Genomic DNA, 22,506 nt, shown 5'->3' with positions numbered 1-22,506 from the left:
ACTCTGTGTGGTTTGTAAAAATGAGAATAACTTTACCAATAATTCGGCTGAATAAAAAAAGGTAACAAAAAATGAAGTGAAGGAAGCAAATTGGCAAAAAAGCATCATAAGAAAATAAAGATATCGTGAAGTAGTTATAAGTCATGATGCAGCTAAGAGAGTTCAAGTCGTATTGCTCAAACCAAAGGCCATGAGGTCAGGTCCAGCTAGCATACACAGTTTAAGCTGCCTTTGCGGGCCCAAAAAAAAAGCAAATTATATCATCAAATAGAGGCAAATGCTCTTTTAAAGTGAATAAAGTAGTATCAACTGCAAAAAATAAGTTAGTAAAGTTATAATACCAGAGCACTGTGCTATTTGTAAACAAAATTACAAAATCAAAAGTTTTATTTAACAGCTGCAATTTGCCTTTATAATAAATCAATAATCCTCAATTGTCCAAATTCTACATGAGCTGGCAGACCTGCACTGAATGGTAATAATACATATTACACAATCATAGGGAAGACTGCTGACTTGATAACTGTCCAGAAGACAGTCACTGACTCAGAATGTCATGGTTTACAGAAAGCTGAATGAAAGAAAAAGGTGTGGTTAGAAAATGTGCAATACCCATAAGTGAATCCTGCAGATGGGCCCAAGCTTCTAACCTGGGCTAAGGAGAAAAAAGAACTGGACTGTTGCTCAGTGTTGAAAATCAGAGCACAGTGTAAGGAATACATGCAGAAATTTCTGTCTTTAAAAGACAGGAATTTCTCTGCACCTTTAAAGCCTTTTTGATCCAAGTGGTAAATAAATAAGACTTGGAAAGAGGTACGACATGACGTGCTTGCAGTCACTAGAACCAACTTTGTTTTGATTTTCCCCCTGCAGGCCCACATGACGCTGTAAGATGGCTGCTAACCACAACTAACCAATGAATGAGCTTCCTATCAGTCTACCTGACGTCACATTTGCAACTTTTGTTTTGACTTTAATAAGTCGATGTGAACACTAAACAGACTAGAACTACAAAGGGGATGATTTCTCCCTCTCCGTCTCTATTTTCACACCTACACTGGTCTTAATTCCAGACTGTCAGGATCTAAACTAATTGATTTAATTATTGTTACAAAAAATTTGCAAAGGTCTTTCTATAACAAATGCTATAACAAAAAGCTCCTGATTTTACTCCTGCTTTTCCCCCCAATTTAAGATATAACGCAACAAACTTCTTGCAACAACTTACTTTAATCATAAACATGAAAGCCTGGCCCCTAATTTGGTTGAAAGAAATACATTAATTTAGGTTTACCTAAAAAGCAACTCTTACGTCAATCCAGTTAGATTGTAATTTGCTCCTATGACATTCCAATTTAAAGTAATTCAATCAGGATGCCGGTATGTTACAGACAGAAAACCAAAAGACTGTCTTTAATGTTGACTTTTCTTCAATCTGCTGTTTCCACAAAGCAATAAAAGTGGTTAACATCTGGCCACAACTAACGGAAGCAGATATGCTGGTTTTACAGGTGCAAACGAGCAATGTGTGAATTAGCCTGTGAGAAGGGTCAAAGAGCTAACACAGACATCGATTTATTTTACCCAAAGATAGTATAATATATTTCTACTCAACATACTCCTAAAGTTCAGGCTGCTTTCAACTTTACACCAGGCTCACACCGACAAAGGTGTGGCTGTGATCCTGGTACAGTGTGGGCTTAATGCAAAAATACACTCACGCTATTTGCTACACAAAGCTATGGCTCATGCTAGGGAAGTTGTTCTTGTGAGAACAGAAGTTCACATGGATTCACTCTCTTTCCCTGAGCATCTGAGGTGCAAATAGGGCTGCAACTAACGATTATTTTAAAAATCGATGAATCGGCCGATTATTTTTTCGATTAATCGATGAATCGGACAAAAAATATTTTTTATAGTAACCTCTTTATTCCAAAATAAACATTTTAGACAGAACAAACAAGCACACAAGTACAGGTTGCTCATTAGCTGTACTGGTGCAATATGAAAAATAAATGTTTGTGTTAAAACTACGCAAACTTACATGAGAAATATAGCTGTACAACCACAAAATATAGGGTACTTTGTTTCATAAAGTGCAAAAAAAGACATTTTTGTTTTTAAAAGCCCCTAAGGGGTTCAAACAATAGGCCCCCCCATTCCAACAAATGAGTTTTTTTAGACTAGAAGAGTTCTGCCTTTTAAGACAGGAAAGTATAGCAGTTAAAGTTGCTGCTTGAGAAAATACTTAACCATAGAGATAAAAATAGCCCTGTGATTCAAATTAATTGTATGAAAAATTAGAGAACTAGGGGTGCTAAAAAACACATCCTCCAAAGACAGATATTTACATGGGAATGTGGCATATAATTAATTGACATATTACTGATCTTGCTGGATTTTATTCTGCTTTACTTCCATAAATTGCAGGATCTTCTTTACTTTATCTTTGCCAGAAGATTTAAACTTTAAAAGCCTTGCCCTCATAATTTGCAAGTTAATTTATTTATAAAGAAAATATAAACGCTGCTTAAGCTAATTCAAATGAAATTAAAAGTAAAATAAGTAGGCAACCTTATCACTGTCTGTAACCTACTAACACGGTAAGGAAAGCATCAGATGAGCTACCTGAGAAACTAACGTTACGTTTCCCCACTTTAAAACGAAACAAACATGGTCGCTCATCCTGCTGATCAGCTCTCTTCACTGCCATTGAAGGCTCCAACGTGTTTTCTTTTCAGGTGCTGCATCATAACAGTGGTGCTTCCGTGCCATGTTCATTTGTTTTGACAAAAGTTGCATGTTACGACTTTTTTCGCTTTACAAAGCGCAGGCTATTTTAAATATTGTGATCAATTTGCGCCGTCAATCCCGGTGCATGCGCGCTTCATTTGCAGTCTGGACGCTGAGGGTAAACATCCTCTGACTGCAGCGCTGAGAGGGACTCCTGCGGGAGCGGGAGAACGGGGTTGGGATGGGGGAGGCGCCCCACGGCAGAGTAGGAACGATACATGCTTTCACGTAAGAGTCTCCAAAAGCCGCCAGTGACACCATAAAAAGTCGCCAGATTTGTCGCTAGTCGCTTTTTTGAAAAATAGTCGCTGGAGGGGTCTGAAAAGTTGCTGAGTTGGCAACACCCCATGCACTGCTTTAGTGCATGGGGTCCATTGCCCCTATGCACTAAAGACACGAAATAGATTTTTATGGGGGGTGTTTGCATTCACACAGCGGATTGTTTCTATGAGAACATCTCTACCTATCATGGCCTTCAGAGACACATTTCAGTGTGAATGCTGCAATAATAATAAACTTTTTGTTCAGGGGAGCTAACATCTTAAGTTAGATCCATAAGCACATTATTTCTGTAAAAGTCAAATTTTGGGGCATTTTCCCATTTAAACGTACAATTATCTAACAAGGATTCTAAAATATATCACATTTGCACTGTGCTCATGGTGTACAAATTGTGTTCACCAAGAACCCAACTGCTACTTTTCAACAAATAATAAATAGTTGATGACTATTTAAAGAAACACCCCTATCTTTAAATCCCATTTGAATCCTAGCTGTACAAATTTAATTTGTTAAAATCCTGACTTGGGGAAATACAATTAAACGAAGAGCATAAAATTCTTCACCAAGGTAGAATGACATTTCTAGATGCTCTTTTGGGGAATATGAAGGAAGCAGGATTGTGAATCATCGGTTTAAATATCCAGCTTGACTTTAAAAATATGAGGGGAAAAAAACAACAACAACACACCCTTAACTGATTTTTTTTTTAGAATAATATCAAAAAGTGAGATGGATTTGAATAGTCTTTGCCTACATTTACAAATAACATTGAGATTCTGTAGAGATTTTTTTTTTTTTTTTTACAGAAAAAACAAAGACAAGACAGAATTTTATCTTCACCAGGAAGATAAAATTCATCAGGAAAAAGCTTCACTAATTAAAAAGGTAAAAAATAAGACATTGTTGAACGATTTAAACATCTAACTGATGCTTAAATAGAACAGAATGACCCTTTATTATCCAGCTAAGATTTGACTGTAATAATGCGGACAGCCTTTTTGCTAACTAAGGTACATTTTCCATGCAAGTATCAACAATTACTGTCAGAAGTGAGGTTTCCTAATCCAATAAATAGAACATGTGTTAAATATATTTTTCTTTCACATAGCGTGGGTTGTTCTTTGTTCACTTCCCCATGGAATCGTTAACATCTTTTATTTTCAATTTAGAAGTTTTGATGCCAGGTCTGCTGAAAGACAGTGGAGAAGAATCCACGATTGAATCCATGATTAAACATCGCCGGACTCAGGATTACAGATGTAATCCAGACAGAACTCTGGTTAAACACCTCATTTACAAATGGTAATCAGAATCGAGAATCAATTCGAACTGAATAAAATTCCACCATACAATACTCTGCAGTAACTCATTGAAACAACTATAGCAACCACTGATATTTTAAACAACTAATACTGCTTATTTCAAATCTACAATACTTGACATTATGGAGACATTCCATGCTCTTGTGTATTTTGCATTCATATAAAAACACCTTTTGAAGTAATATAAAGGGCTACAAAAATGCACTCACCTGAGAGAAGAGGTAGGACATTACATTATCATCAAGGACAGGACTCTCTGACCCCTTTTTGACACCATATCGATAAGCCCGCGATGCCCCATTACTGTACCAGCCAGGAAAGTAGTACCTGCAGTGAGCCATACAAGTCACAATGATATTTGGAGAATACAGAAAAACTATCATGGGGAAAAAAGGAAGTAATTAAGCGTGCTACCGTATTCTGAAAAACAGATCTTCAGAAGCCAGTTCATCAAGTCGGAAGATGTGGTTGGGAGAAAACCACGTGCTCTCACCCTCTCGGAAAAGGCTAAAAAGGCTGTAGTACAGGGGTGATATACCTGAAGGATAAAAAAAAATAAAATAAGACTAAACTAAACTAAACCCTATACAATTAATTGTATGTTTGTGCTACAGTTCATACTGAGACCTGAACGATCAGATCGATTACAAGATCTGCAGTGGCGCAATCTATTAAGCTATTCAATGAGGGGCATTGAGAAAATTAACTATCAAAGTCTCAAGACATGCGCCAGAAAAACTACTGTTTAAAGTACCAATACAGGTGAAAATAAGGTCAATAAAGTTTGTCTAAAATGTCAGTTGTGTTTTGGTTTACTATTAAACACATGACATGCAGGTATATCTAGTCTCTGCCCCCCTCCGCCAACAAACACCACACAGCCCTACTGTTCATACGCAACACCACATTTGCACTGACTCACAGCTTGCACTGCTAAACCTACATTATGTTTTATTTATGCATAAACAGATTCAAAATAATATCTGAGCATGAAAAAGAATATGATGAAGTGCAGGTTGCAAAAATCTTCACAACTGGAGTGCTTCATGGGGGTTCGGACAGTTTGGAGTACTCACAGCACGCCTTGGCTGCATCTATACACAGCTCCTCAGCCACATAGTCCCCAGGTGGGTAGCTGAGGAAGCTGCTTTCGGCTGCTCCCTGGCTGCTGTGGTAGAAATGAAGCCTCAGAACAGGAGCAGCTTGTCTTGTGTCTGAAGATTCTCGATGGGCGGTCCCATTTTGGTGTACCGTGGGGCACGAGTCAGTCACAGTGTCCATAGCTGGCGGGGAAGCCATCAGCAACATGCACCTAAATGGGGGACAGAAAAGAAAATGAGAAGGGACTGAGAGTGGCTACTTGCCCTAGATCTAAATCTAATAGAACGATGGGGCTGTATGGTATGAAATGCTGCATTGCTGGAAAATGTTGCATAAAGCTTCAGCACAGAAGAACTATTGTCTAGAAAAAGGGTTAATAAATCTGTAAATCTAATTCCATGAGCAACCATAATGAAATGCAGTCATGAGTTTCTTTTCTTAGTGTAGCATGGAGATTTGCATTCCACAATTTCATAATTTTGTAAAATTCTGAATGTTTGTTATTTAACTATACTGAACTGTGTCCAACATCTGTAAGAAGAATAACCGTCCCACAACAGAGAACAGCAGCAATTCTGGAGACTTTTTCAGTATCTCCTGACCTCACTTCAAATTTGGTGAGTTGTTAATAGCAGCTAATAATAATATGAGTAGGATTAAAAAATTAATCACTGTTTTCCATCTGCATCCTAAATCTTTAATCTCGTTGGGCTCATTTCTTTATTTTACATCACCTGTGGGATGTTTTGCAAATGACCCTAAACAGTTTGGAAGAGAGAACGAGTTGACGGTTTAGAAAAGGAACTCCTCCCCCATAAAAAGGGAATGCTTTGCAGGACGAGCATTCTTCCTATTTTCAGTGTGACTGAAATGGCTTGTGGCTAGCATCTAGCGAACCGACAAAGAGCATGGATCCTAAAGTAAAAGCAGAATCTGGAAATCTCTTTCTTTGGCAGACAAACTTTGGGGGAATTTAACAATTGTAAACAGGAAATCAAAATACAACTAAACACTAGAAAAGATATAAACCCCAATCTGCTGCATCTGATGAAACTCTGTGGATATAAAGTTAAAAATTATGTTTCCAATCTCCATAGTTCGATAAACTATCAGTATATGATTACAATGAAAAAAAAAAAAATGAAGTTGTGTTTGAAAGGTTAATTGAGAGTAATGTGAAGGACTTCTTAGAGAACAGGTCTTTTTTAGTGTCATTAGGAAACTTTACATCAGAGACCCCATAAATCCTACGTGGCGTTGCCCAAGGGTACATCTAAGGGCCCTTCCTCTTGAATACCTACATGCTTCCCGTAACTCAGAAATTAATAAACACCAACATAGGTTACAGTAATTATGCAGACAACACACAGCTATATATTGCAATATCATAAGTTGACTATGAACCTGGATACATGCATAAAATAAATCTATGCATGGATGGAGCAAACTTTGCTGCAGCTGAAACAAAACAAGGCTGAAGAAATAATTTTTGGACCAAAAAAAAGTGTGCTTAAAAGTTAGCACAAAGCTTTAGCTAATAAAGACTCAAAATCCGGGTGTAGAGATGGACAGACCTGAACCTTCAGAAGCACACAGAGCTAAACCAAGTCAGCCTTCTAGCACATAAAGAACATCAGGATTAAAGGACTAATGTCTCAAAAGGATCTGGAAAAAATTATATATCAACCCACTTCTAAAGTCGTTCCACTGGCTCCCCGTATTTCAGAGAGAAGACTTTGAAATAACTCAGTCAGACATGGTATGGTTTAGCTACAAAATACATTACAGACTTATCAGTGTATCAACCCCCCAGACTTCTCAGGTCTTTGGCTGAAGCTTTCTCTCCATACCCAGAACCAAACACGGAGCTTCAGCCTTTAGTTCTTATGCTTCACTAAACTGGAACAAACCCATAGAGAGTAACACACTTTATATGGTTCTGTTTGTGGATGTAAACACTCAAAAAGCTCCCTTAGTTATCACCTATATAGCGCCAATTCTGTAATGCTGCACGGCAGGGCAGCGTCAACCCCTAAACAGAAAATGACAAATGTGCAAAGAAGTTGAAGATGTGAAGAGGACGGCATTTTCCAAAACATTTCTAAGATGATAGAAAAAGACATGGTACCACTTGGCATGGTTTGGACTCTTGTGGTTTAATGCACTTCATAGGCCAAAGTTTCCACCATAACCACCTGTTTAGAAGCATGGATAAGAGCACAGAGTGAAGCTCCCACCACAGAATGTTGTTTTGACAGTAAGTAACAAGTGACAGTATGTCAGAGATACACTGTCTAAATTATAGTTTTACATCTTTGTTTATGGGGGATTATGAGTATTTTACATTTTTTAGAATTTTCTTTTGGTAGCCTATCTCTGTTTTGTTGCATTCTATTGATATGTCTAACAATGTATAAGAAAACTAGTTTTTTTGTTATTTAGTCAGTATTTAACACAACAAGCATAAATTGTGTCTCTTGATACAAGAGAATATTCAGGTTTTTAAGAAAATGGAAACTTGTCAATTAAGTGTTAGTCGGGCAATAATATAAGTCAACTTTAGATTAACTTAACAGATAAATTGCATTCCCCGCTCAGCATCATAGAAAAATTGTGGTTTTTGAAAATAGTATGAGTGCTACAAGCAAAACTGCGGACGCTGAAGGGGTGGGGAGGCCCCGGAATGCATCAAACTAAAGGGCAGATAAGACTTCTGCAACCGCAAACATCAAATGTTGCTTGCATCTAGTCACGAATCAGTTTTGCTGGTATGCTTCTTCAACGTCGGTCTGGAATTTCTAGGGACGCACAGCAGTTTCCCGCCAAAGCGCAAGGGGGAGCCTATTCGAGAACCTGCGAGAACTTCGGCGGATGGTCACGAGAACTTTAATTTGGCAGAGACCTTGACATTTTTATATAATTTGTATGAGGCATCGTACAAGTGGTTGTACTTCCGGACCTCCTCCATTAACCTTTCGTCGTAGTTGTCCATTGTAGTTGTTGCTCGGTTTTTAGAAATGGCGCGTCTCGGCACCGAATCGAGAAGGACTGCCACACAGACAGCCGGAAAGGCATACCAAGGACCAATCATAGCTGCTTTTCATCTGCACACTTCAGCTTGAGGTCTGCGCGGGTTTGCGACCACCCGACGCGTAGTCAGGATTTTTTTGAGGTGTGTGACGATGGTTGCAGAACCTCTGCACGGGGGTGCGTGGTCGAGCACAGAGACAGATTTGACGATTGCAGAGGCTATGCGTCACAAGCATAAATTCCCATTAATCTGCATGGCTTTTGTCCCAAAAGGAAGCTTCTTCAGAAGATTAACCACAAGAAATTCTGAAAACAGGGTAAAACGAGTTTTCTGATGAGACCAAGAAAGACCTATGGTTTGGGGCACATTGGTAGAAAATGAGTAAAGTTTAAAAAATAAAGGGAACTACTGCCAAACATGGTGAGAGTTTGATGGTTTGGGGGCAGCATGAGTGTTTTTGCCTCAGTCCACTGAAGGAGCCATGAATCACAATATGCATTGTGACATACTGAAACAGAGCATGAATCCCCTCCCTTTTCAGAAACTGAGCTACAAGGCAGTACTCCCACATAATGACCCCAAACACACTTCCAAGAGGACCACCATCTTGCTAAAGAAACTGGGGGTAAAGGTACTAAATTTGCCAAGTGTGTCTCCAGACTTAAACCCGCATTTAAATGAAAGGTGGAGGAGCACATGTCATCATGGAGGACTCCACTAGCAACCTGTCAGGCTCTAGTGAACCCCATGCTCCAGACAGATGAGGCAGAAAATAATGGTGACCACACTATATCAACACTTTGAGCACAATTGCGAGATTTTCTGTCTTTATATACTGTATCAAGGTGTCACATCCTAAATGTTTTCCATTGAAAACATAATAAAAACTGACAATAAGTTGATGATGTGCTCAGCTTTGTGAAGTGTATCAGAGACACAACGCAGCTTTAAAATGTATCTTACTAGCGGATACATTTTCACCCAAATACTTGCTTTTCGTTCGGTTTTGTTAAAAATAGAGTATTTATATCTGGAATAATATGAATTACAAAGTACCAATATCACCATTCGGTACTTTCTAAACGCAGGATGTTGATATGGATGACTTTAATACATATTAGGAACGATAAAGCTTAACAAACCAGGCCAGGAATGAAATAAAAACTTATTTTACATCCAATCAAGGCCTTGAACTTTGCGGTTAGCTGATGTTAACTGACTCCCAACTTGTTGCTAGCAATCTTTTTCAGCTAGCGATAAACATTGCTGTAAGATTCAAATACATATGCCAATATACAGCAGCTCTAATCGACTTACTGGGACCAAAGTTGTATATATTTAACAATAAACCAACCATAGTAACATTAATTCGACTGTACACTTACCCTAGTGGAAAGGCAGACGTGAAGCTATTAGCCGTCTGCTAACTTCCAAGGCCAGCAGCGAAGCCTGGACCAGAGAGCTTCCCAGCAGCGCAGAAATACCGTTTTCTGTGGTCACTCACCGAATAATTTACAGTCTCAGTCCTTGTAGAAATATGAAGGATCCCATGTCCCACGTCACTCGCCAGCTTACTACAGCTGACCGAGGCTAGCACCGGTTAGCCTAGCCGGAGTTGTCTCACTCCTCCTGGGGAACTTCAATTGTTTATCTCGTCTATCTTCCAAATTAAGCTAATGCTACTAACACCAGGCTTGTTCAAAGGCTCCCCCGGTAGCTCGAACATCTTTTGCTTACAGGCCTCCTCTCATGCTCAAAGAGTGCTTGTACATAGAACTACATAACTGGATTATTATTAGTATTTTTATTATTATTTTGGATAGGAGGTTCGGACTGTAATAGAGAGCTAGCTACTTTGTCTACGACCGCTCCGGGCTATCCCAAGATCCGACTGAGTCAACAAACCTGCCTCTCCCACCATACTGCATGCTGCGTTTGGGGGCGGTGGGAAATCTAAAAGAATCCGGTTGGATGAGTCCAAACATCTTCTTCTTCTTCTTGTTTTATGGCGGTTGGCAAACAATTAAGAGGTGCATTACCGCCACCAACCAGTAATGAGTGTGGATCAAGACAGACATGCTCAAAAAAAAAAAAAAAAAAAAAAAAAAAAAAACTAAATTCTTTTGACTAAACCTGTAGCCAATAAATAACGAAAAAGTAGTCTTCCTTTAAATCTTCTTCCCACTGTTTTTGCCAATCTTCTCGTATCTTTCTTTTAAAAACTTTTAACTTCTATTATACTCATATCGATTTTTATATCACTCTTACTTTGGTTTATTGCCATCTGCCTCAAGTTTTTGTATAACTTGATCCAACGACATATTCCTCATCCCCAAGAATTTTTCAGCTCCTTTAACAATGATTTTGATTTTCTCATTTTTATGTTTAACCTGGTCTGTGCAGTTAATAACATAAGCCACAAACAAAACAAGTTTGTCAAAGTCAACAGGGTTAAAAACCCTGGCATGCTGCTCTGGTTCTCGCCTTAATTCTTGGATGTTACTCACAGTTTCCTTTTGCTTTTCCTGAACCTTCTTTAACGCCTCAGCATAACTTAGATTGTTTGTTGATTTCACTTTTTGAACCTCAACTGCTTTCTTCCTAACTTCACACCCTCCATATGTTGCTCTGTGCTCTCCACCACAATTACAGCATTTAATCTGAGTATTTTCACCACATTCTTGTATTTTGTGCTCCCCTCCACATTTAAAACATCTCTGTTTGCCTCTGCACACTGCAGCAATGTGACCATATCTCTGACACTTGTAACACCGAAGTGGAGGAGGAACATAAGGCCTGACTGGATAGCACATGAAACCCACTTTAACTCTCTCATGGACTTCTGGAGTAGAACATTTCAGAAGCACAGATAAGCTGTCAACTCTCTCATTGTTCACTGTTTTCTGCAATCTCTTTATATCAATGACTTCAACATTATGGATGTTATGCTTTAATCTCTCCAGATCTTCATTAACCGGAATTCCGTAAATAACTCCTCGGGAATCTTTCTTTTCACCCAACACTCTTTTACTCTCCACTCTTTTCTTTCCAATGCTTTCAACACTCATTGCTTTCCTTTTATGCTCTTCTGATTTACAGACGATAAGCAAATTTCCATCTCTCAGAGTTTTAGCCATTTCAACTTCCCCCACTTTCTTTTTTAGCTCCTTAGAGACTGTTACTGGGCTCAGAATAATATTTTCATCTTCCTTTCTGAATTTTAATATTATCTTCACCTCTTCTTTCATGATTTTTTTACGTACACCCTTGCTTCCATCATCTGTGCTTTCGTCTTCAAGGTTTCTTTTGATTCCTGAATTCTCAAAAGTTCTGCCCGCTTCACTACTTTTGGATTTTCCACTTCTCCGGTAACTACCAACTGGCATCCAACTATCCATATCCGAATCACTTTCTAGCTCTTCCTCATCCTCTACAACTTGAGCCGCCGTCTTGATCCCACAAACTGGCTTTTGACTCGGATCAGTGTCATTGTCATCGTCGTCTTCTTCCGACGAGGACCCCCAAACCATTTCGCGTCGCCGCTAGTCCAAACATCAAAGCATCACCGCCTTCAGCAGGGGTCTTCAACGTTTTCAAGACCAGTGACCCCAAACTAGTGGCGAGTTATATATATATATATATATATATATATATATATATATATATATATATATATATATATATATATATATATATATATATATATATATATATAATTAGGGGGGGATATATATATATATAATTAGGGGGGTATATTATATATATATATAAATATATATATATATATATATATATATATATATATATATATATATATATATATATATATATATATATAAATATATATATATATATATAAATATATATATATATATATATATATATATATAAATATATATATATATATATATATAAATATATATATATATATATAAATATATATATATATATATATATATATATATATATATATATATATATATATATATATATATATATATATATATATATATATATATATATATATATATATATATATATATATATATATATTGTATGAAATTGTGTTATATCAACCTGGTCCTATAATGACTCTAAGTAATTTCGCCCTGGGGTCATTAAAGTATTTCTGATTCTGATTCCTCGTAGATGGGACAGGTGTTGTGAATGAAACGGAGCCCAGCTTGAAAGAGCTCCTGCGTGTCGCTGAATGTGTGTGTTGATGACTGAAGGATATCTTTTGCCTCCATTTATCTGTTTACTATAGTGTGTTGAATTCATGTTAATGTGCGTTTAAAGACATTTCAATTAGTGGGAAAAATCGCAGAGGGGAATATATAAGAAAAGCCTAATCAACCAAAGCTTTCGCGACCCCCATTCAGTACCCCCTGTTGAAGACCTCCGGCCTAAAACACAAGAAAAACACACTTTTTTGAGGGTATTTCATTAAGATATACTAACAACGATTTTACAATTACACCCAACCTTTCTAAAATTGCCAATATCTCTAATAAATAATGTTTATTTACATCAAAAGGGGGGGGGGGGGGGGGGGTACTGATACTAAATATCAAACTGATATAGTAAGGAGCTAGTGAAAGTAGGATTGTGGGATGTATCCTAAACCTGCATCCATCAGAAAATGTTATTTGGTGCCCTTCCAGTGAAAACAATGAAGCACACAAAATTACAAAGTTACCATTTTTATTTACAATCAAGGTTTTTAAATCAGGGTGTTCAAAATTCAATCATGCAAAAAGCAATTACTAAATTAAATGTAAAATATTAGAGAAACTGGAATAAAAAAAAAATGCTCGTCTGAGAGAAGGCCTGTTTTCAGCTCCCGCAGAGAGCCTGGCTGATTGTCAAATCTTAGGAGGAGCAGGTGGATTTAATCCTGGCTGTGGAACAATAGGGCAGCTCCATGCTGTCTGTAAGGTGCTGGAGGGTTCGTGGGAGTTTGTCCTACTGGTCCACATGCGTGTACCTGGAAAAGGCATTAAACCGTGTTTCCTTGTGGTGCACTGTGAGGGGAGTATGGAGTGACCGGCCCTTTACTAGGGGCCATTCAGCCTCTCTAAAAGTGGAGCAGGAGTTGGGTCCTCTATGCCAGCATTAAATCTGACATTTTATCAATAAATGGTGCACTCTAGCAGGGTTGCCCTATGTCACCAGTTCTGTTCAAAAACATCATGGACAGGATCTCTAGGTCCAGCCGAGGACTGGAGGGGTTTGGTTTGGGGACCAGCAGATTGAGTCCAAGCTTTTTCCAGATCATGTTGTTCTACTAGCTCACTCCTAGACCTACAGAATGCACCAGGGCATTTCACAGACGAGTGCGAAGCGGCTGGGATGAGAAGCAGCCCCTACAAGTCCGACTGTTAATCGTGGCATGTCCCCTTCAGGTTGGTGAAGAGTTACAGCCTCAAGTGGAGATGTTTAAGTATCTTGGGGTCCTGTACACGATTGAGAGCAGAATTGAGTGGACCATCGATAGATTAATCAATATGTCTGCCTCTATAATGCAGGTGCTACAACGGCCTGTTGTGGAGAAGAGAGAGCTGAGCAAGAAGGCAAAGCTCTCAATATACCATTCGGTCTACATTCCTACCCTCATCCATGATCATGAAACCTTGATCATGACCAAATAAACAAAATCCCAAATACAAGCAGCTGAAATGAGCTTTCTCAGGGTGCCCAGACACCGACTTGGAGAAGGGTTGAGGGGCTAGGTCATCCTGGTGAAGCCCAGGGTAGAGCTGCTCCTGCTCCACATCAAGATGAGCCAGTTCAGATGCCCCCATGAACATCAGTTTTAGGTACGTCCCAATAGGAGGCGAACCATTAGGTTACCCAGAACTCTGAAGGGACTGCTATCAGGCTTACCCCAGGCTGGAGGAGGTGTCTGGGGAGAGGGAAATCTGGATGTCTCTGCTTGGACTCCTGTTCCCACCACCTGGTCCCAGATAGAGGATGAGTACAATTCGAGTGCAATACTCTATATGACAGATACATTATATTACTGGATTTATGAGAATGTAAAAACTTATTTTAAATCATCTAAGAAATGTATTTTTTTTTGTGTGTGACAAAGTGTTTAATGTGATGTCTTTGGGCTTTGATTCCATATTTTATGAAATTATATATGATGGTATATCAAAGAGTTGCCTATTTAATCACAGAATTTTCATCTGATCTTTACTAACAATATATTTGTCTGATTTTGTTCAAAGACATTAATGTTGCTTCATTTCCAGTCAGCCCTTAGGGTCTCACAGTTAATCATTAGTCAACTAAATTGTGTACAGTAAAAATGAAAATATTTTAAACACTGATCATTATCCTTATCAAGATGTTCAGTTGTTTTTTTTTTTTATCAGGGACGTCAAATGTAAAAAAAAATCACTATTGGAAGAAAATATAGCTGCCTTCTATAAATTGCGTAGTTTTAAATTGTCCTGCTGCAAACTTGAGCAAAATAGGATCACCCTTTTGTCTATTATATAATTTCAAACTAAGCACAATTTTAAAATGTTAATGTTAAAAATTCAAAAGCTTGTAGAGTTTCTCTTTCTTGACTCCCCATATTATATGCAACTCTCACATTTATGCAGCACTGAAAAAGACTCCTTCATAGGTGTCGAAACGTTTTCAGAACAACAGAGGGAAAGGTTGCCCCCAAGTTAAGCCTGATCTTTGGTTGATATGAACTGGATGACTAAGTTACAGAAACTGAACCAAACCACACTATACTCCAGAAACAGAAACAACAAAATGTGTTTTGCAAATGGGGAAGTTGAAGTATTTGAAACCCAAACAAAGCACCCAAACAATATGCAATAAACTTGAAAATGTTTGGTTTTAGCAGCTAAAACACGATTTAAAAATCTGCTTTTCAGAAAAAGCAAGCACAGTTTTAAAATGTTTCAAAAGCAGATAGAGGTTCTCTTTCTTGACTCCCAATATATGCAACGCTCACAGTTATGCAGCACTGAAAAAGACTCCTGGATAGTTGTTGAAACGTTTTCAGAAAAACAGAGGGAAAGTCTGGTTGCCCCCAGGTTAAGCCTGATCTTTGGTTGACATGAACTGGATAACTGGCAATTTGCACAAGCAGATATATCAGATGTGAAACTGACCTGTTTCTCTTCAAATGGCATTGTTAAATGGCAATCATTGAGTTTTCACAAATAATGATCCCAAATAAAAAGAATCTATCTTGAAACCATCTTAGCCCACATGCTCTATTCCTACAGAAAATATGCCAAATGAGCTGCAGATAATCAAGCAAAAGAGAAGACACATGACTTTGGGTGATTTAGAAGGATTACAACAGGGAATGTTCAAAATCTCCCTCTCTGTTTGCAGAAACTCAATGGAATGTCAATACAGAGGACTAACTAAACATTACAAAACAAAAGCAATTATTTATTAACATGGGGTGTCTTTTTCTGCTGAATGAACACTCTCAAACTGGATTATAAAATCAGAGATTTTGCAATCTCTGATTAATCTATTTCAAATATTTTCTACATATTTTCTTTAACCAGGGCGAATTAATTTGCAGAAGGTGGTGCAAATACATTTGCCAACCCAGCTTAGAATTACAAGCACAAAAAAAAATGACTACATGTTTTGTGCGTAAAATGACAAAGATACACATGAAATTCACCAAAAAGGTTCACATTAAAAGAGGAAACCACAAAGCTGACCAACACCCACCATAACTGGAAAGGGTGCATGTTGCACAAATTACCAAAAAGTAGGAACAAAGTAGAGAAAAAAAAAACACATCCTGAAAGTAGATTTTCCATTTAGATCTGAAAATCATTTAGTAGCAGGCTAATAAGAGAAACACGTTTTTTAGATTAATAATAAATAATATAGCTTTTGCCTTGGCCTTGTGATAAACTTTGGTTGAAGCTAATGAGCTCCTCTAACCTCACTGTTTACTTATGAACAATTGTGCTGACACCAGGGACTAATGTATTTGGTTTTGTTTTTTTGACAGTACTATACTATACTGGTGGGCTTGACTGTGCATATGCTTTAAAATTACTTTCTGAAGTCTTCTTCATGTTTATTAAGTTAAAGAAACTGAACCAAACCACACTATACTCCAGAAACACTGCAAGATGTGTTTTGCAAATGGGGAAGTTGAGGTGTTTGAAACCCAAACAAAACACCCCAGAAATATGCAAAAAACTTGAAAATGTTTGGTTTTAGCAGCTAAAATATCATTTAAAAATCAGCTTTTTTTTTTTTTTTTAGAAAAAGCAAGAAATAAATAATGATTAATGATATTTATTTTCTCTTATTTCAACATGTATTTCAAGTATTGTGATTCTTTTTGTGCTTAGAACACTACAGCTTTCATGTAAAAAAGTTTTTTTTAAACAGAATTAAGTAAAATAGCAAAATTGGCCAAGCCCTCAGTCTCCTTATGCTAATGATAAAAAAATAAAAATAAATATATATTTATATATATATATATATATATATATATATATATATATATATATATATATATATATATATATATATATATATATTTTTTTTTTTTTTTTTTTTTCCCCAAAACATGTCTTTTACTTTTGTCTTTGCTAACACCTAAATCTTTCAGATCCTTAAAAAAAATTAAGCAGAAAAACACAATCTAATTAAACTCTGTATGCCTCCATTCTTGGATTAACACCTGACATCATGTGTTTACAGTAAATGGAAATAAGTTTTTCCCATCTCCTCGGGGAAGTTTACTCAATTCATCATTTCATTATTTTACAATCCAGTCCAATTCTATTATCAAACAGCATTGTTCAGGGTTTTCTGGTAGAGATCAGAATATCAACATTCTAACTGAGGAAGACACAGACCTGATTGTTCTACTTTTAACAGCTCTTGCTTATAAATTTTCTTTCCAAACACTATGGAGATATTAGATGGGGGTTTAGTTGCTTTTTGATCAGTAGTGGTTTCAACCAGCAGGCCAAAGTTTCTTTAGGTAAGGGGTAAGAAAGTAAGGAAAGTTAATTTCCTGCTTATTTGCTTTTTTGATATGTGACCCACAGATTGCCTTATTGCGCTAGTAAAGTCAAGATGAAACTGTAAAAACAAAACTCTATTGCTTTGACAGGCACATTTTCGACAAAACTATTTGCTGAAACAAAGCTAAAGTAAAAATAGCAGTTAGATGTCAAAGTTAACATCTGATGCAAAATTACTTTATTTTACAAAAATACCCAGTGGCAAAAACCTGAAACAGACACTTGAACCCTCCCACATAGTGGGATGAACTGGATGGTCCTGGAGCATTCAGGCGACAAGCGCACTTAGGGCCGGATCTATCAAAGGTTTGCGTGTATTAAAACGTGAGCTATTTCACTGCGCACGCTAAAAAATGTACAAACTGATCTATCAACAGCGTGCTAAAAGGATTTGGTCTTTAAAACGTGCTAAATAGCGCCTCTGATCCATTTAGTACTTTTTCTGCAATGAATATGCAATATGGGGCGTTTACACGCTAAAGTGCGTCTTGTGGGAGGAGAACATGTAAATATATTAATTTAGCACTCGCAAAGTGATTTATCAAACCTGAAAGCAATTTTGCTAACGGTATCTGACTCTATATTTAACACATTTCAAAAGAAGGTGCAAATGGTCTGTATGCGTAATTGCGCACACATGGCAGCGGTTATTGTCGCAAGAAGGAGACATGGAAATAAAGCAAGGAGACGCAGAGAACGCATTTTTTCACTCCGTGTGAATATTTTTGCAATGAACGAGGAAACGATCATCAAAACATATAGTTTATCCAGCATTGCCATTTTGGAGCTGTTGGGGGAACTCCGAATGGATTTGGAGCCAGCCACAAGGAGGACCCACGCAATACCAGATATCACAAAACTCCTTGCAACATTGCACTTTTTTGCATCTGGGTCATTCCAGCGTACGGTTGCAGCGTGAGCTGGGATCTCCCAATCTCGTTTTTTCAAAAGTGCTGTCCGACGGGGTCGGGGTTCTCCCCCTGCGCCTGTGGAGCAACGTGCCAAATGCTGCGGGGATCTCATCCACAGTCACAGGCCAATACAAAACACCTGTTTTTTTTTTTGTTTTTTGTTTTTTTTTACTGCAGCACATACCAACTTAGGGAATAAAGGTTGCCAATTTATAAATATATATATATATATATATATATATATATATATATATATATATATATATATATATATACTTATTTATTTTTTTTGTTGGGGGTCACTGTAAGATTTAAATTTCTTAATGCACTAGTCTGTACAGACTACAAACTACTTTGCCGCAAACCACAAAACGCGCAAAACCATCATTTAAATAGGGCGTCTCCAACAGTTTTGCACCTTCCACCAGTTACGCAACACTCTTGTTAAATCACCCGCAAACCATGGTTCAGCCCCTCGCACAAAATTCCAGTTTGCGAGCGCAAATTACTGCACGCAAAATTGGATCTTGATAAATCCGGCCCATAGTTTATCCAGCATTGCCATTTTGGAGCTGTTGGGGGAACTCCGAATGGATTTGGAGCCAGCCACAAGGAGGACCCACGCAATACCAGATATCACAAAACTCCTTGCAACATTGCACTTTTTTGCATCTGGGTCATTCCAGCGTACGGTTGCAGCGAGAGCTGGGATCTCCCAATCTCGTTTTTTCAGAAGTGCTGTCCGACGGGGTCGGGGTTCTCCCCCTGCGCCTGTGGAGCAACGTGCCAAATGCTGCGGGGACCACAGTCACAGGCCAATACAAAACACCTGTTTTTTTTTTTTTTTTTTTTTTTTTTTTTTTTTTACTGCAGCACATACCAACTTAGGGAATAAAGGTTGCCAATTTATAAATATATATATATATATATATATATATATATATATATATATATATATATATATATATATATATATATATATATATAAATATATATATATATATATATATATATATATATATATATATATATACTTATTTTTTTTTTTTTGTTGGGGGTCACTGTAAGATTTAAATTTCTTAATGCACTAGTTTGTACTGACTACAAACTACTTTGCCGCAAACCACAAAACGCGCAAAACCATCATTTAAATAGGGCGTCTCCAACAGTTTTGCACCTGCCACCAGTTACGCAATCGCTCTTGTTAAATCACCCGCAAACCATGGTTCAGCCCCTCGCGCAAAATTCCAGTTTGCGAGCGCAAATTACTGCACGCAAAATTGGATCTTGATAAATCCGGCCCTTACACTCCTGATGGGACAGTAGAGTCTGTTCTGCTCCAGCACTTATCCCCGCGGTGGATCTAAAACAGCACCACAGCCGACCTGCCCATGGCAGACAAGGGAGGCTGAGGGAGAAAAATGAGACAGAGAGAGATAGTAAGGTGGCATGTGAAGTGGAAGCACATGAGAAATAGAGGAAGAGGAACTGAGAGAAAGGCAAGCAGAGAAAACAAGGGTGAGGTCGTAGTAGAAAAAGAAAGAAAGAAAAAAAGAAAAAAGGGAAAAGATGACAGATACTTAAAAGGACGATACATAATCAATTTAAATCAGTGCCTTGCTTCATGATGAATATCCTTAGAAATGTGTGTTTTTACATCTTTTAACCTTAAAATGTTTTATGAAACGTTGCTGTCTTTGCTGCAGCCTTTTACATAAACAAATTAATAGTCCTCTTAATTTTTCTCATTAGCAGTTTAACACATCTTACACATAGAAGGTAAATTGTTATATATGTGGAAGAAACACAATTCTTATGACTTGAAATGATAAAGTTTCCTGCCTGAGGAAAGCTTTTATTGCTGTTTTTTGGCTTTAAGCCTCTGGTGATTGTCAACAAACAGTAAAAGCCTCGCCCTTTTTCGCTGACATGTCATTCCTCTGTTTATCACATGTGAAGGAACCAGCTTTGCATGCCTCAGTTGCTTTAACACAAATACCACACACACCAAAATCCTCACGTCAGGTCTGTTGTAAAGTTTAACCAGACATGACTCATGAATGTAATAGGTCAGGTTGAACATATAAGAGATTGCTGAGGATAACCTGAGCCACTCTAACTATAACACGTTGGAGTAACTTGGGTCAATAATTTGTCTCGGGATAACAGCTATTCGGCTTTCTGAATCCAAAACTCAAGGGTATGTAGGGATTTACTTCAGAACTTATTCCAGTTCTGACTTATCCCACTTTCTGAAACGGGGCCCATGTTGCAAACCAACATAAATAAATAGGCTAACAAAAAAAAAGTTTTAGGACTTAGATATACATAGCCAAATTGTTTTTCTTTGTAAACAAATGTGGATATTACATGTTTTTCATCAAGACTGGTTTGAATGTTTGAGATTCTTAGTTTATGTTTTATGCTGAAGTCTCTCTGTGATGTATTTATTCACATTGGTGAAATTTACCTCTGCATTTAACCTGGGAGCAATCAGGGGTTAAGGGTCTTGCTCAGGAACCCAGGCAGGGGGATTGGGCCAAGACCCAGAAACTTCTGAAGATTTCAAAACATGCAGCTGAAGTCCAAACAAAACATAAATAATGCATATTTCAGTTTCTAAATGAGCAACCACCAGTTTAATTGCAAAATAACGTTTAAATTCAGGTTTACTAGTTGGAAGCAAATGCAGGGAGATTTCTATGAGAGTACCAAACAATATACAAAACTCCACTCAAAGGTTGAGAAAAACCAAGATAGGTGGGTGAAATTGGTAGAATCCAGGGAGGAAACCTAAACGCATAAATAATTGGAAGAGAATTACTGGAATTCAAGACTGGTGAGTTCTAACTCAATGCTTGTCAGCTTTTAGGGGATGAGGTGATGAGAGGCTGAATCTGAACCAAAAGCCAAAAGAGTGCAGAACATAACGCAACCCAAAGTGGGAATTAATTCAAATACTGACAAAAAGGTGGAGATGGTGCTCAGAAACAGAAATAAAAAATAAAATCTCACAAAGGGGGAAGTGTTGGCCTTGTGGCTTACAGCAGTGCGCTGTAGGTTGACAGTACCTGGTTCGACTCCCACTGCCTTCACTCTGGGTTTCTCCCTGGGCGCTGTACAATGGCAGCCCACTGCTCCCCAGGGGGATGGGTTAAATGCAGAGGTAAATTTCATTTCAAATTTAAACTTGTAGAGAAAATGGCTTTTATATGAGAACATTTTGAATCTTCCAAAATTTACATTATTACGTTATTTCTCTTAATTTTCTTGTACAAAACATGTTTTTTTCTTTCAGTTATAATACAACAAAATTCCCTCCATATCTGCACCATTGACAGAGAAACCTCTTTGCAAACAGCTGTTCAGATTAGCTAGGAAGATGTCCAGAGGCTGTTAGCAGTTCTGGCCTGGATCATTGTATATCAAACTGAGACTGAATCACTTTTATGATGGGGGAAACTCCGCTGTATATTAAAGATAAGGCTGCCAGCTTTTCACCAAACCTTGGCGTGAGATTTTCAAATAGTTTGGATGGGCCACCCTTGTCAGGGTTAGATTGAAAGCCTATGAGGACAGGTTGTCGGTTTTCAGAGGAATTAACTGAAACAAAGTGGCAAAAGGTGGAATTTTTGATGGAACAGTAAATGTTACTGAATAACAATAAGTTATCTGTAATTATGTGTAACATTTAAAAAAATACAAATTTTTTATATCCTGGGGATTTTTAGAGAATTGAAGTAAAGCAGAACGGGCCCTACTGAAATAATTGCATCTTTAATATACTGTAAACTAAGAATTTCACAACTGTGTTTATTAATTATTCTATGCAGCTCAAGTAAAATAAACAATGGGGAACTAATAGGCAATTACTGGATTACTGACACTAATATAGGAACCAGTGCAATCAATTCCTGTGCAAACTACTCTGTGTATGAATATTTGTTAAAAGGCTGAGGACTAAAAAATCTTAACTCATGATCTTATTATTTTTTCTTACAATGGAAAAAACAGCAAAACAA

The 22,506-nt window shown here is 37.6% G+C and overlaps 1 protein-coding gene across 3 annotated transcripts in view; it reads right to left on the bottom strand.

Moving 5' to 3' along the window:
• jak2b (Janus kinase 2b) overlaps window positions 1-10,463 on the bottom strand; it is a 39,427-nt gene extending 28,964 nt beyond the window's left edge. The window contains exons 1-4 of one of the 3 annotated variants that reach the window (XM_038299655.1): window positions 9,915-10,463; window positions 5,474-5,709; window positions 4,812-4,935; window positions 4,607-4,724 (exon numbers count right to left, since the gene is read on the bottom strand). In XM_038299655.1, coding sequence (XP_038155583.1) covers window positions 4,607-4,724; window positions 4,812-4,935; window positions 5,474-5,705 — 474 coding nt within the window. In that variant the 5' untranslated portion in view covers window positions 5,706-5,709; window positions 9,915-10,463. The remainder of the gene's footprint in view (window positions 1-4,606; window positions 4,725-4,811; window positions 4,936-5,473; window positions 5,710-9,914) is intronic. The other 2 variants (XM_038299663.1, XM_038299671.1) reach the window with 2 other exon arrangements.
• Between the last annotated feature and the right edge of the window lie 12,043 nt (window positions 10,464-22,506).

Source organism: Cyprinodon tularosa, unplaced genomic scaffold (assembly GCF_016077235.1).
Source record: "Cyprinodon tularosa strain WSP-4 unplaced genomic scaffold, ASM1607723v1 ctg112, whole genome shotgun sequence".
Classification (NCBI taxonomy): domain Eukaryota; kingdom Metazoa; phylum Chordata; class Actinopteri; order Cyprinodontiformes; family Cyprinodontidae; genus Cyprinodon; species Cyprinodon tularosa.
The sequence above is the reverse complement of the archived record's forward strand: the minus strand, read 5'-3'. Positions and strand labels throughout refer to the sequence as shown.